The sequence below is a fragment of the Rhinolophus hipposideros genome (assembly GCF_964194185.1).
Source record: "Rhinolophus hipposideros genome assembly, chromosome: 10".
NCBI classification, from domain to species: domain Eukaryota; kingdom Metazoa; phylum Chordata; class Mammalia; order Chiroptera; family Rhinolophidae; genus Rhinolophus; species Rhinolophus hipposideros.
In genome coordinates, this window is record NC_138056.1 from 69786255 (window position 1) to 69801231 (window position 14977).

At 33.3% G+C, this 14977-nt stretch overlaps 1 protein-coding gene across 2 annotated transcripts in view; it reads right to left on the reverse strand.

Moving 5' to 3' along the window:
• PGR (progesterone receptor) overlaps positions 1-14977 on the reverse strand; it is a gene marked incomplete at its 5' end in the record, with an annotated part of 99537 nt that overhangs the window by 13397 nt on the left and 71163 nt on the right. For both annotated transcript variants that reach the window (XM_081064038.1, XM_081064039.1), the window contains 3 exons: positions 5803-5960; positions 9284-9414; positions 10935-11079. In XM_081064038.1, coding sequence (XP_080920164.1) covers positions 5803-5960; positions 9284-9414; positions 10935-11079 — 434 coding nt within the window. The remainder of the gene's footprint in view (positions 1-5802; positions 5961-9283; positions 9415-10934; positions 11080-14977) is intronic.

Here is a 14977-nt window from a genome sequence, read left to right on the forward strand (position 1 = left end):
ACCAGTCTGCATTCCGACCAACAGTGTATGAGGGTTCCTTTTTCTCCACAGCCTCTCCAACACTTGTTACTATTTGTCTTGTTGATGATAACCATTCTGACTGGGGTGAGGTGATATCTCATTGTGGTTTTTATTTGCATTTCTCTGATGATTAGTGATGTCGAGCATTTTTTCATATGTCTATTTGCCATTTGTATGTCCTCTTTGGAGACACGTTTTTTCAGGTCCTCTGCTTATTTTTCAATTGGGTTGTTTATTTTGTTGTTGTTGAGTTTCATGAGTTCCTTGTGTATTTTTGATATTAGCCCCTTATTGGAAGGCAGGGTGGAAGTTCCTCAAAAAATTACGAATAGAATTACCATATGACCGAGCAATCCCTCTCCTGGGTATCTACCCAAAAAATCTGAAAACATTTATACGTAAAGACATGTGTGCTCCAATGTTCATTGCAGCTTTGTTTACGGTGGCCAAGACATGGAAACAACCAAAATGTCCTTTGATAGATGAATGGATAAAGAAGTTGTGGTATACATACACAATGGAATACTATTCAGCGGTAAGAAAAGATGATATAGGAACATTTGTGACAACATGGATGGATCTTGAGAGTATAATGCTAAGCGAAATAAGTCAGACAGAAAACGCAGAGAACCATATGATTTCACTGATATGTGGTATATAAACCAAAAACAACAAAAGAACAAGATAAATGAGAAACAAAAACTCATAGACACAGACAATAGTAACCAGTGGGTAAGGGGTGCGGGGGGTGGGAGATGAGGGTAAGGGGAATCAAATATATGGTGATGGAAGGAGAACTGACTCTGGGTGGTGAACACACAATGGGATTTATAGATGATGTAATACAGAATTGTACACCTGAAATCTATGTAATTTTACTAACAATTGTCACCCCAATAAATTAAAAAAAGCCACAAAAACAAATAAATGGACCACTGGGACAAAAATCAAGAGCCCAGAAATAACCCAAGTATATGTAGTCAACTAATATTTGACCAGGGGAACCAAGAATACTCAATGGAGAAAAGACAGTCTCTTCAATAAATGGTATACTGGGAAAACTGGATATTCACATGTGAAAGAATGAAACCTATCTTACACTACATACAAAAATTAACTTGAAATGCATTAAAGATTTATATGTGAGACATGAAACCATGAAACTTCTAGAAGAAAACCTAGGAAAAATGCTCCTTGACATGGGTCTTGGTAATGATTCTTTGGAAATCACACCTAAAGCACAAGCAACAAAATAAAAAATAAACAAGGGGACTACATCAAACTAAAAGGCTTATGCTCAGCAAAAGAAAGCATCAGCAAAGTGAAAACATAACCTAAGGAATGGGAAAAAAATATTTGCAAACTATATATTAGATAAGAGGTTATTATCCAAGATATACAAAGCAGTTATTATCCAAGATAATATATCCATGATATATTATCTCCAAGATAATATATCCAAGATATATTATCCATGTAACTCAATAGCAAAAAACAAATGCCCACTTAAAAAATAGACAAAGATTTAGACATTTTTACAAAGAAGATATTTATGAATGGCCAACAGGAACATGAAAAGATGTCATTAGGGAAATGCAAATATAAACCACAATGAGATATTACCTCTGCCTGTTAGAATGGCCATGATTAAAAAGACAAGAGATAAATACTGAATGGATGTGGAGAAAAGGGAACCCTTGTGTGCTGTTGGTGGGACTGGAAATTTGTACAGCCACTATGGAAAACAGTATGGAGGATCCTCAAAGAAACAAAAGTAAAACATGATCCATTGATTCCACTTCTGGGAATATATCCAAATGAAACAAAAACACAAACTCAAAAAGATGTCTGCACCATTATCATAGCAGCATTATTTACAATGGCTAAGACATGGAAGCAATCCAAGTGTCTATCAATGGATGGATGGATAAAAAAATGTGTGTGTGTGTGTGTGAGTGTATATACAATAGAATGTTATTCAACCATAAAAAATGAGGAAATCCTACAATTTGCAACAACATGGATGGAAATTAAAGGCATGAGGCTAAGTGAAATAAGTCAGACAAAAACTATATGATCTCACTTACATGTGGAATCTAATAAAAAAAAAGAACTTCACCAAACTCATAGAAAAAAAAGATCAGATTTCCAGTTACCAGAGTGGATGGATGGTGGGGACAATTGGAAGAGGTGGGGAAAAGGTACAAACTTCCAGTTACAGGATAAATACTAGGGATGTTATATGCAACATAATGACTATAGTTAACAGTGCTGTTTGATATATAGGAAAGTTAAGATACTAGATCCTAAGAGTTCTCATCACAAGGAGAAATGTCTTTTTTCCCGTTTATTGCATGTATATAAGATAATAGATGTTAATTAAGCCTATTGTGGTAATCATTTCACAAGATTTGTAAATCAAACCATCATGCTGCACACCTTAAACTTACATAGTGATGAATGGCAATTATTACTTAATAAGACTAGAAAAAACAGAACAAACAACAACAGAACCCAGTAGCAACAAAACCCAGCAGTTTCCTGATGTACTTCTTCCCATCCTTATTCCAGCTCCCTGCATGCAAACACTCTCAACGTTTTAAGCCTATGCCTTTAAAATTTATCTCTCTTTGTAAATTTTGTTGTCCAAATTTGACATTATTGTGTTTCTATTATTAAAAATAAGGACTTCGTTCTCTTAAACACACAATGGGATTTATAGATGATGTAATACAGAATTGTACACCTGAAATCTATGTAATTTTACTAACAATTGTCACCCCAATAAATTAAAAAAAGCCACAAAAACAAATAAATGGACCACTGGGACAAAAATCAAGAGCCCAGAAATAACCCAAGTATATGTAGTCAACTAATATTTGACCAGGGGAACCAAGAATACTCAATGGAGAAAAGACAGTCTCTTCAATAAATGGTACTGGGAAAACTGGATATTCACATGTGAAAGAATGAAACCTATCTTACACTACATACAAAAATTAACTTGAAATGCATTAAAGATTTATATGTGAGACATGAAACCATGAAACCTGCTCTCAACTACACACACTGACTTTATTTCCCATTCTCTTTATAGCTATATCTCAATTTTATAGCTAAATCAATACCCAGCATTTATATTATAAAGATTTTTATTGTTTCTGGCTGTATTACATTTCCTTTCTTATACGGCTTATTTTTATTTTGCTACAGCTAATCACCTTGTGCTTCTGTTTGCTTTGTTTACTCTATCACAAAGCCATAGTCAGATTCTCTGACAGAATTGTAAAACTCACCTCAGTATGAGTTGTATAGTTGAGATTACCAGTATATTCATATATACTGGTAATCTCTCAATTCCATCTTTTCCTAGGTTCTAGTTCCTGAAACCCTCTGCATTACTTCTCAAGTCTAGAATAATAATTGCTTAGCACAGTTAATGTGCTGGGACAGCCCTTCGCATCTCTCCTGGACTGGATCTTCTACTTCTTTGTCTTAGCCCTAGTTGTTTAAGACACCCTCTACACGTCCTTGAGAAAGACTGTATTTGAAGTAAACTCTGAGACCTTGAATGTCTGAAAATACTTTTATGATGCCATCATACTTGTTTGATGCTTTGGCTGGGTATAAAATTCTTTGAAGATTTTCCTTTCCTTCAAAATTCTGAAGGCTTTGCTTCATTGCTTTCTGGTTTCCAGTATTGCTGCTGAGAGGTCCAACATCATTCCAAATCCTGAAAATTTGTATGTGACTTGTTTCTTTTCTTAGTGGTATATTTTAGGATATTCTCTTTATGACTACTATATTGAAATTTTACAATAATATGTTTTGGTTCAATTGTGCTGTGCCTATACACTGGGCCCTTACACTCAGATAAATCATATCCTTCAGATTTAACAACTTTTCTTGTATGTTTTCTTATTTAATTTCCTCTCTATGATTTTTTCTATTCTTTCCTCTGGAAATCCCTATTAACTGGAGAATGGCATACCCTGGATTCATCTCCTAAATTTGCTATCTTATCTCTCTAATTTTTCATATCAGTATCTTTTGTTATTACTTTCTCGGAGTTTCCTGTGATTTACATTTCAGCTAGTTTTATTGAATTTTTAATTTCTGGTCTGCTATATTTAATTATCCAAAAGTATTTTCTTGCTAAATGGTCCTTTTTAAGTGTTTTCTATTCTTGTTTCCTGAATACAATATCATTTTTATTTCTCTGAGTATCTTTTATTTTTTTTAAAAAGCTTTCTTTTGTTCTCCATACTGCTGCTTTTTCTTTTTTCAATTTTTCTTTTTTCAGTTACAGTTGACATTCAATATATTAGTTTCTGGTATGCATCATAGTGGTTAGACATTTATATAATTTATGCAGTGATCCCCCAATTAGTCTAATACCTGGCATTATTCATAGTTGTTGCGACATTATCAACTACATTTTCTATATTGACTATTTTGTAACTACCAATTTGTATTTCTTAACCCTGTCACCGTTTTCACACAGCTCCCCACCCCCCACCTCTCTGGCAACCATCAGTTTGTTCTCTGTATCTATGAGTCTCTCTGAATCCTTTAAGTTACTTTTTTTGTCTTTATTTTGTTTTTATGCCTTTTATTTTACAGGCTTTCACCTAAATGGCTAATAATCCTTGGCTGTTTGTTTATATTCAAGAGTAAGATCTCAAATATGACCTGGTGAGTGAATAGCTTCTTTTATGCCTTGACTGTCATTGAGTCTGTTTTCTAAATATAGCAGCAATAAAAGCTTGTATTCAATATGTCTTGACTAACTACATGTATGTTTTATTAATCCAGTTCTAGTGTTGGGCATTTCTCTTGTGTATACAAGTTTTTTTCTCTCTTGTGTACACAATGCTACAGTGAACTTCCTTGCATATATATCTCAAATACTTGCTAATAATTTATTTATGATAAATCCTAAAAAGTGCAAATTTGAAAAGCATACAAATTTTATCTTTTGCTATATACTGCCGGATTATTCATTAGCATTATACAGGGGTTTAGAACGAGCCGCCCTAAGATGTGCCTCTATAATATGCGGATTATTTTGAACTAAAGCCAACCGAGACTCTCTAGAGAAACTTCTGCCTCCCCCCAACCTTGCCCTTTAACAACCTAGAAGAATTTTTATTAGTGGCTTCACATATAATAAGAAATTATCAGAAGTAACCTTTCCGACCTACTTATGTGGCAAAACAAACTACCAATTACTGAACATCTGCTCTTCTTATTGCAATGACTTACCTCTCCTCTGAAGCCCCAAGGCTCCTTACCTCATCCTTAGCTCAGAATGCCATATATATCTTATCCTAACTTTCTGTTCTTAAACCTCTCATGTATGTGGAGGTCTCTGACTCATGTATGTGGGGTTCCCATATGTATGTATGCAATTAAATTTGGTTATTTTCTCTTGTTAATCTGTTTCATGTATATTTAACTATTAGACCAACTGAAAGAATCTTGAGGAGTAAAGTTTCTAAATATTTTAGAACATATTCAGAAAAATGTATCACAATTCCTATCAACCATTAAATTAACTTCAAATTATACAAATAGTAGTAAAAGGATATTTGATCTACATTGAAAATGAAAAAAAACACAAAATATAAATTCTGAGCAATATGATGCAAATACTGTTTTAAAATATATGTACAAATATGTATTTGAAGAAACATATGAAGTAAAATTTAGATTTAACATTTAAAAAGCAATAGAAATTAAGAAAATAATCATCGATATTCTAGAAAACAAAATACTTACATCATGCAAGTTATCAAGAAACTTTGTGAGTTGGTAGAAACGCTGTGAACTAGAGACAACTCCTTTTTGCCTCAAACCAATTGCCTTGATGAGCTCTCTAATGTAGCTTGATCTCATTTCCTCAAACTGGGTTTGACTTCTTAGTCCTTCCAAAGGAACTGTAAAAAGACAATTACAAGTGTCAGTTATGTCTAAAACAATGACACAAGCAGCTTATAACATAAATTTCTGAGCTGTATGATGATTTCTTTTGATAAGTAACTCTAGGTACAAACATCTTAAATAAGAAATAGTGATATTGATAGTTTTAGGACATGTACATTTTTAGTTCTCTGGAAGAACATGATAAGAACAAGTAGGTAAATTGAAGAAGATAACAGCTTACCTATTTTAGAGCTGCATCAATGTAGTATGCATTTAACTTAGAATTGCTCTAAAGAGAACCTGAGAGTATTCTACAATTTTGTCTCAAATACTTGCTTTGATTTAGTTCACAACTGCATGTAGGTGAAAAATTACAAAGCTGATTGCTAGTTATATTTGAATGAGTAGTGCTCATTGACTGTGTGAGCTTTAGTACAGGGCAATCTGGCTGAGCTATTTCAGAGAGAAACTCCTGCTCGTAGCACATTTAGTTCTTTTTTTGTTTTTTTTCCAGCTAAACAGATTCTGCAGAGAGGAACCTTTCATTCTCGTATCTCCTATCTGGAGGATATAACTTGGATGACACATTCTGGGAGAAGAGAGTGGGGAAGTATGGTGAAGGTCGAGGTCCCAATATTTTGAATATAATCTTAATCTGTTGTCACTATAGAAATCCTCACCCTCAACAGTACCTGCAGTTCCCTAGTACAGCTATCCTCTGTTATATCCTCTTCAGGGAATAAATTTATATTCTCTGTCTGAATTGGAGAGAAATAATCACATAGTTGGGTGATATGTGGAAACAGACTTTCAACATAATGTCCTGTTTTAACTCTACCTTCAGTCTCCTTTCAAAAAATCATTTATGTCACCAACTGCAGAACATGCCAGGGGTTCAGTGATGCAAATAAAAGTGCTTCTTGGATTTTCTGATTTCTGGCTTAGAATTCAACCTCTTAGGTATGATAAATTTGTTCTGCCTGCTGGCATATAGGATTTTATTGCTATTGATTCTTCTCTCATTCTCTTATTTCATTTTATTTCTATAAAAATCCCACTACTAATACTTTAGTGTCGTTTTAGAGGGATCAGTAATAAAAATGTTCAACCTGCCATATTTTTCTAGAGATCTGTATTTTAATTTTTAAGGGCAAATGGAAGGTTTAAATTCTTATGTATCAAATCATTGAGCTCCTCCTTTTTAAACATTGCATTTTTGAAAAGATAGTCCTTATTTGAGATTTCAAAATCACTTATATCACTTTAAGCTTGTTTTTAATGATATAAGTGCTCACATTTAACTCAATTACATGATATTTATTTTAGAATACAATTTGAGATAAATATCCAAACTGAGTTTTTCCCAAACATAAAGCTGTTTTTTTTCAACAATACTTATTCCAGATTCATTGATTTGTGATGTTTCCATTACAGTATATGAAATTCTAATATATACTACTCAGACAGGACTAACAATTCAGTGTATCTATTCTTATCTCACACTGTATTAGTCATTGTAGCTTTCTAATTCCCTCCTTTCCTCCCCCCCCCAATTTTTGTAATGCTTATCTATTTATTCCTTTCTTTTCACTGCTTTAGTGATTGTGTCAAGCCTCCATTTGCCTGGGAACCTGAGTGATAACAGTGAGCAGGGCTTTCCTGTGGATCTATACTAGACATGTAGTGGGAAGAGTAAATAGTTAAAAACTGAGGGTAAACAGGGTCAAATATATGGTGACGGAAGGAGAACTGAGTCTGGGTGGTGAACACACAATGGGATATATACATGATGTATTACAGATTGTACACTTGAAACCTATCTAACTTTACTAACCATTGTCGCCCCAATAAACTTTAATTAAAAAAAATAGATTTTTTAAAAAAGTTTTTTGTTAAGCTACTGAAATATTGAAGATTGTTTGGTCCCAGCAAAATGTAGTCTATCCATCAATATAGAATTATGTTCATGATAACTAATTTGGGAGATCTAGGACTATCTATGCAACAAAACTGCTGTAGAATTCATTACTCTCAAGAAAGAAGGAGTTAACTGCTGTAATATTAAATTAATGCCTTCTGATTCTCTTGGGCGGTCTCATATCAATATCTTTCATCCACTTTATGCTGCTTCATCAAATTAGGCTTGAAGGTCTTTGCTCCAAATAGGGTTTTCAAGGGGGAAATAGGGCTATGGATCCTTAGATCCTGTATTGATCCCTGTCTTTGCATAGATTTCATGAGGAAAACTTCCTTTTTAAGGGTTTCACTTTGCTGCCTCTCCTTCTGATGTGTGACCCACCCCCACCATCTGAGATTTGTGCCACTAGAAAGAAGTTCCTGCAAAGATACTGCTGAGAAAGACCCTTAGATCATCTTCTACCTAAGATCTTAGCTCCCTGTTGTTCTTTCTGATCACTGTGAAGGAAGGAAGGATCAAGTCAGACATTTAAGGGCTGAGCTTACCTGTGCATGGAAAGGGCACTGAAAAGGATAAAAGTAAAAGCAATTTAAAAAAATTTTCCACCCAGATCCTTGAGGATCCACTGAGGCAGAGGTACATATGCTCTTTTGTGTACAAGAAAAAAGAATGAATTATTCCCCTACCTCTGGTGACCAATGCTATGCTTCATAATATACCATTTCATTTTTTCTTCTGAGTATACAGCTAAGGTACATTTTCCAGCCTCTCTTGCAGTTTAGGTGGGCAAGGGAATGTGGGTAGAATTGACACATGGCACTTCTAAGTTTCCCCTCCAAACCTTTCCTCACTTTGTGTTCATTTTCTAGTCAGATCTAGTGAAAGACTCCAAGCTTCTGGGAAAAGTTGGAATCCCTGCATGAAAGGAGCCTGGCTTTCTTGCTAACCCACCAGATGATGACTGTGAGTGATAAACCGCTATTGTGCTGTTGATCTTTATAGTTATTTGTTGTTAACAGTTAGCCTATTCTGACACAAAGAATTGTTCCAAACAAAATTGTGTAATTTATATAGTAAACCCTTTGTAAAAGGGTGGGGGTGGAGGGAAGCACAGTATACATTTATGCAATATTAATTTATAATAACCTAAATGTATGAACATGAAAAGTAACTTAATCATGTTTTACCTAAAAAAAAAAAAAAAAAAAAAGAATTGGCTGAATTGATAGGTTATTTGAGTATTATGTGATAAGTAAAACCTGAGAAACATAATTTTATTAATGTCTGTCACAAAATATCAGTGTTTCTCCTTCGCAGATACCTCATGTATAATCACATGATAATATAGTTGTTTGAGATTTTCCTAATGATGCAAAAATTAAGAAAGTAAACACCATGTATTAAGTTACTTGTACTCACTTGTATTAAGAAGTAGCAATACTTTCATACAGAGAAACTCTTCTTGGCTGACTTGAAGCTTCACAAACTCCTGTGGGATCTGCCACATGGTAAGGCATAATGAATAGAATGATGATTCCTTCATCCTCTGTCTTGCACCACACACAACATACACAAGAAAAGCAATAGGAAAAAAATAAAACAACACAGAGCACCTTAGCTAGTTTATGTAATTTATCAGAGAACATGAGAATTAGTAATTACATTACCTCATTTATTATTGAAAAGGACTTTTTATAAAGAAACTCAGTATTTGGAATTTTAAACATCTAAATTCTTTCACAATACTGAATTTTTCAGGATAAGAAATTTTAAGTTAGAAAATCATATTAAATACACATTGACAAAGATTAATGTTTCTCACTTTTATGATCAGAGTTTAAAAACCTAAACCAAGAAAGGAGAATATAGATGTAAGGATTGAAAAATGGAGCTGAGGAACACTCAATAAATAATTCATTTACTGATGATTTTTTTTCTGTGAAAAACAATATATAAAATTTTGTGTTCAGTCCTATAGGATAATGGATTTAGTTTACAGAAACTGGAGTATAGAATAGTTCAGTGTATTCAGTTCAGAGCATTCAATGTCGAATAGTTATACTATAAACTATTCTAGGTGAAATGTATGGTGATATAGAAAAAAGAACATTAGGAAGCATCAAATAACTGACAAAGTCAAACACTGATTCTGGAGTTTGAGGAAATTTTTAAAAAGTATTTTCTCAACCATGTGTTATTTTGTAATATCCACATTAGTCAAATGAAGCTTACAGTAATAATGAAAACTAGCTTTTGACTCAGAAGAGTCAAGATTAATCCCAACTGTCAGTCAGATGCTTTGGCAGGTTATGCAATTCTTCTGAGCCTCAGTTTCCTGAGCTGTAAAAACGAAGGATGCTGATTACTTTACTTACCAATTTCAAGGGATTGTAAAATAATATGGATTAAAATATATAAAAGTTATCTGTGAACTGTGAAGATTTATGTGTAAGTTAATGTTATATAATTCTGAGTCAGTATTCATCAATAGAGCAATATAAATATTTCCATGAAAAGACTTTTATTTAAAGTTATTTTTGTAAAAAAATTAATTTTGGTAATTTAAATATAATCAAGAAAATTGAAATATTTATCTTTCAATTTTAAAAATTAATTCCCAGTATGGTTTTCCCTCTAAAGAGAGATAATGTCTTTACCTTTTGAAGGTATGAGTAAGTCAATACTTTCAAGCAAAATTATTCCAAATTTACTCCATTATCTTCACTAGTACCAAGGTATGACATTTTAATTTGGTAAACTAAACATTTAATTTTGTCTTTAAGTATATGTTTTGATATATTTTGAGTTTTAAAAAATTGGATTTTAGACAACTATCATATATTAAAACAAAAGGAAAAATCTCCAAATATCAAATTACTGATAAAATGATATAATTTTATGAATATGGTCCTTTCAAGCTATATCCTGAGATAGTTCTTAGGCACCTTTCAGAAAAATTATATTATTTGAAATACTAAATGTATGATTATCTATTGAAATGTAATTTCCAATATTATCCTATATATCCACTTATGATAATAAGAACAACAAAATTCAAGTTACTACTTACTCATTGAGTATTAGATCAGGTGCAAAATATAGCATCTGCCCACTGACATGTTTATAAGATCTCCATCCCAGTCCAAACACCATTAAGCTCATCCAAGAATACTGGATGAGAGTTATTTGGTCATCAATATGTAAGTTTCGAAAACCTACAATACAAATTAAAAAATAAAATTATCACAAAAATCACTTGGGTCAAAAACATTGAAAATACATAGAAATATGAAAACATATGTAAGTACGGTAATAAAATATTTTCAACCTGAATACATTTACATTAAAAATTAGGAAATATTAATAAATGATAGATCCTGAGAAATTAAAAAGGAGCAGCAACTTTGAAAGTCATTAAAATTAGCCACTATGATTTAGCATTTCTGGGAATTCACTAATTGAGTCAGTTGTCTATCACTCACTTATGCAACACTCATTTATGGAGACCCACCTATGTACTCGTCACTATGTTAAAATGCTGGGGTTACAAAGATAGAACACCTTTGCCCTCAAAAGACTCTCACAAGGCAATAGGAGAAACAATAATGAGTGGATGACATCTTTTCTTATAGGTACAAAGAAAACCAAATGTTTTTGGAACATCAATTATTTTCCATAAAGCTATTTAATAATATCTGTTTCCACTAAGAATCTATTGAAGTCCACCTACAAGTGACCAATTTCAAAAGTGAAACCAAACAAACAGTTTCTTAAAGGCAATAGACATTTATTTCCTGATTCTGTTAGTCATCTCAAGGTAGGTAGGAGAAAAGGTTATCTTCTTTCCATACACTCCAGATAGTCCCATCTTCTGAGCAGTTTCTTAAAATTTGGCAAATTTATGTAATAGTTAATCCATTTGTTCTTTTTTAAAAAAAGATTTGGCTTATATTTACATATTTACATTTACTTTACCCCCCTTTTTTGGTTTATTTTGCATTCTGGGATTATTAAGGACTAAAAACAAAGAAACATTTTTATTATATTATGAAAGGCAAACCTTGCTGAAATAAAACATGAAATGAGCAATATTTGTAGCAGAAAGTGTACTCTTTCCATTTAACAGAAGGGAATACAACTCAGAAAACAGCTTTATTTACTCCGCCTTTTAGAGAACTTATCTGTGATAAATGTGCAATGTTAAATTGACTTGAACATGCCTGGTCCAGAAGTGTAATTTTTTCCCTATTAACAGTAACATCATTCATTACTTTACACGGAAACAAAGACAGGAACACTAAGATCAAATTTCCATTGATGATAATGATCAGGTAAACTCAGTACATTTGAAATGATGACCAAAATGAAAACCTTCACATAGAGAAGTGATGGATGATCCCTAATTGTGTTTAACAAGTTGTAAAGAAAAATACCCTCTCCTTTGTGTGACTTAACCTGTAACGAAAGCCCTGTTACAAACTGTCTAGTACTTAATGCTTAAAAAAAGAAAATTATGAGTAAAGACATGACATATATAACTTTATACATTCTCCTATCTTTCAGAGTTCTGATAAAATATATAGATTTTGCTTTTGTAGAAACTACCATGTATCAAAACAGTAAATCTACAACAAATGCAGAGTATTAAATACCTCAGCACCTTCTGATACAAAGTATGAACTTTGAGGAGCACAAATTAGCTTCTGCACAATAAGTATCATCACCAACATATATTTGATGACTTATTAAGAACAGGGATTTGATATTTAATGTCTAAGGCAGCATAGTTCTTTTCATATCGATGACGTAATTTAAATTTCTATAAATAATCTTTAAGCACCAATTTTGGATGAAGCATTATGTTTGAAACTAGGCAGAAAGATTGGAAAGAGGCTTTTTCTGTCTTTGGCACTTGTAGTCTGGTGAGGCAGACAGAAAAGCAGAACATAATTATAAGTCAGGGTATTAGTGGTGGCTGCAAAGGCAAGGATGATGTGGGAGAGTAAGGGGGCCTTTGACTCAGTGTGGGAAGGCTCAGGAAAATCTTCTTCGGGGAAGTAACAGATGATTAGAATACTGAAGGGAAGTTGGGGACTAGCCAGGGGAAGATCTGGGAGAAGAGAAGGGCCTCCAGGTAAGGAGAACAATATGGGCAAAAGAAAGCAGGAAATTGAGGAAACAGCTTTGTGGAAACTGAAGCTTAGAATTGTTTGAAGAGGAAGAGATCACATTGCAAATTCAGGAGCCAGATCACAGAAGGGCCTTGGATGTTAAAACTAAAAATTTCGGACTTTGTTGTGAAAAGGAAAGGGAATAACCTAACTATAATTGTTTTAGAAAGGTGATTTTGGAGACTGTTTGGGGGTAGTGTAAAACTGTGGTAATAGGCTCAGTTGTGGGGGTGCTAAAGCAGAAATCTAGGAAAAAATTATGAGGTCCTAAACTAAGCCAGGGCAGTAACAGTGAAACTAGCATATATAATGAATCATATTTACTAAATAGAGATGACAGAATTTGATAACTAATTGGGCAGGAGGTGAAGTAGAAAAGTGATCTAAGGATGATACCCAAGATTCTGCCGGAAGTGCCATTTCAAGATCCAGAAAAGGGATTTTGGTTTATGGAACAGAAGGTCACGTTGACTGGGAAGTTCATCCAGGTGGAAATGTACAAAAAGCAGTTAAAATATGTGGTCCAATAAGTTCAGTAGAGGGTGCGGGTTAAAAATATGTATTTAGGAGTCATCAGAATACAGTGGTTGTTGAAGACAAGGCTATGAAGGAGTTCATCCAGACTGTAAAGGGTGAGAAACTGCTGGAGCACAAGGGGGAACCCAGGAAATGCCATATTTATGGGAGTGTAAGAACAAATCTATAAAGGAAACAGAAAATTCGTATATTGAGAGAAATGTTATCTCCCGAGAAAGGAAGTGATGAATGCCAAAGGAAGAGTTTCAGCAAGAAATGGTTACTTTGTCAGTGGCCCCACAGTCATGTGAAACATGGTAAGGACTTGAAAGTATTCATTTGATTTGGTAAGTAAATAATTTTGTTGGCATTGGCAAAAATAATTTCAGTTTTATAGGATGCTACAAAAATCATTTTTGAAATTCTTCATAAAGTATTATTAAAGCCTAACTTACTCCTAATAGGCTATTCTCATTTCTTCCCCATCACTTTTTTTGGGGGGAGTGATTTGATTGATTCATTTTATTTTGGAAGAAAGAAAAAATCCTTTGTCACACATGCAATGGCTATCATTGACTCAAAAGTTATTTTGGCATTTTTCAAAGTTAGAAAATGAGGCAAAAGACTATTTCAATCTTTTGATACTGATGATCGCAAGTAGTCTGCTTACAGACGAAGAAGTAAGGTATTTCTTCAAAAATGCAATGTTTAAAAGTGTCAAGCACTGACTTGAATAGATTTTTTTTTCACCAAAGAAATAGAAGATCAAGGTAAAATCAACAAAAAAATAAAATATTTTCTCCAAGCCCCTCTGTCACATCAGTTCTGCTACAATATATTGATATATGGGATGAATAATATTTAAAAGTGAAACTGAATTGGGAATGAGTATTTATTAATTTAATTTCCAAAGTCTATCCTGACTTGCAAGACTGCTCGTAACTTATGCCTGCAAATTTACTTCTCTGCTACTTTCTGTAAAATAAATTTATTGTCAGTGTTTTTTTAATACTTGCATGATAAAACCCCCAGGAGGTCAGTACTTATTGTAGTAGTGTTTGAGAAACCATATGCATAAATGTATTTTCTAAATCAGCAGCTATTAAAAGTTTTTAATTACTATGCTGTGGGGAGAGGTATAGCAGTTTTTATGTTACAAAGGAAACCTCATACTTGAAAAAAATTGGGAACCATTCTTATACTGGTCTAATATATTATTCACCAAACATATTTAGTGCTTTCCATATTTTATATCATCAGTTGTACTATTCCTTCTATCTGGAATGCTTTCTCTTATCATGATTTATCAAAGTCTCAGTTCTCTTTCAAGGTGCAGTTTAACTGACGCCTTGTCTCTGAAGCCTTCTCTAGTCCCTGAAGCCCCAAATGTTCTTCTGTCCCCATTTATATCTGTATCTTATGTCAT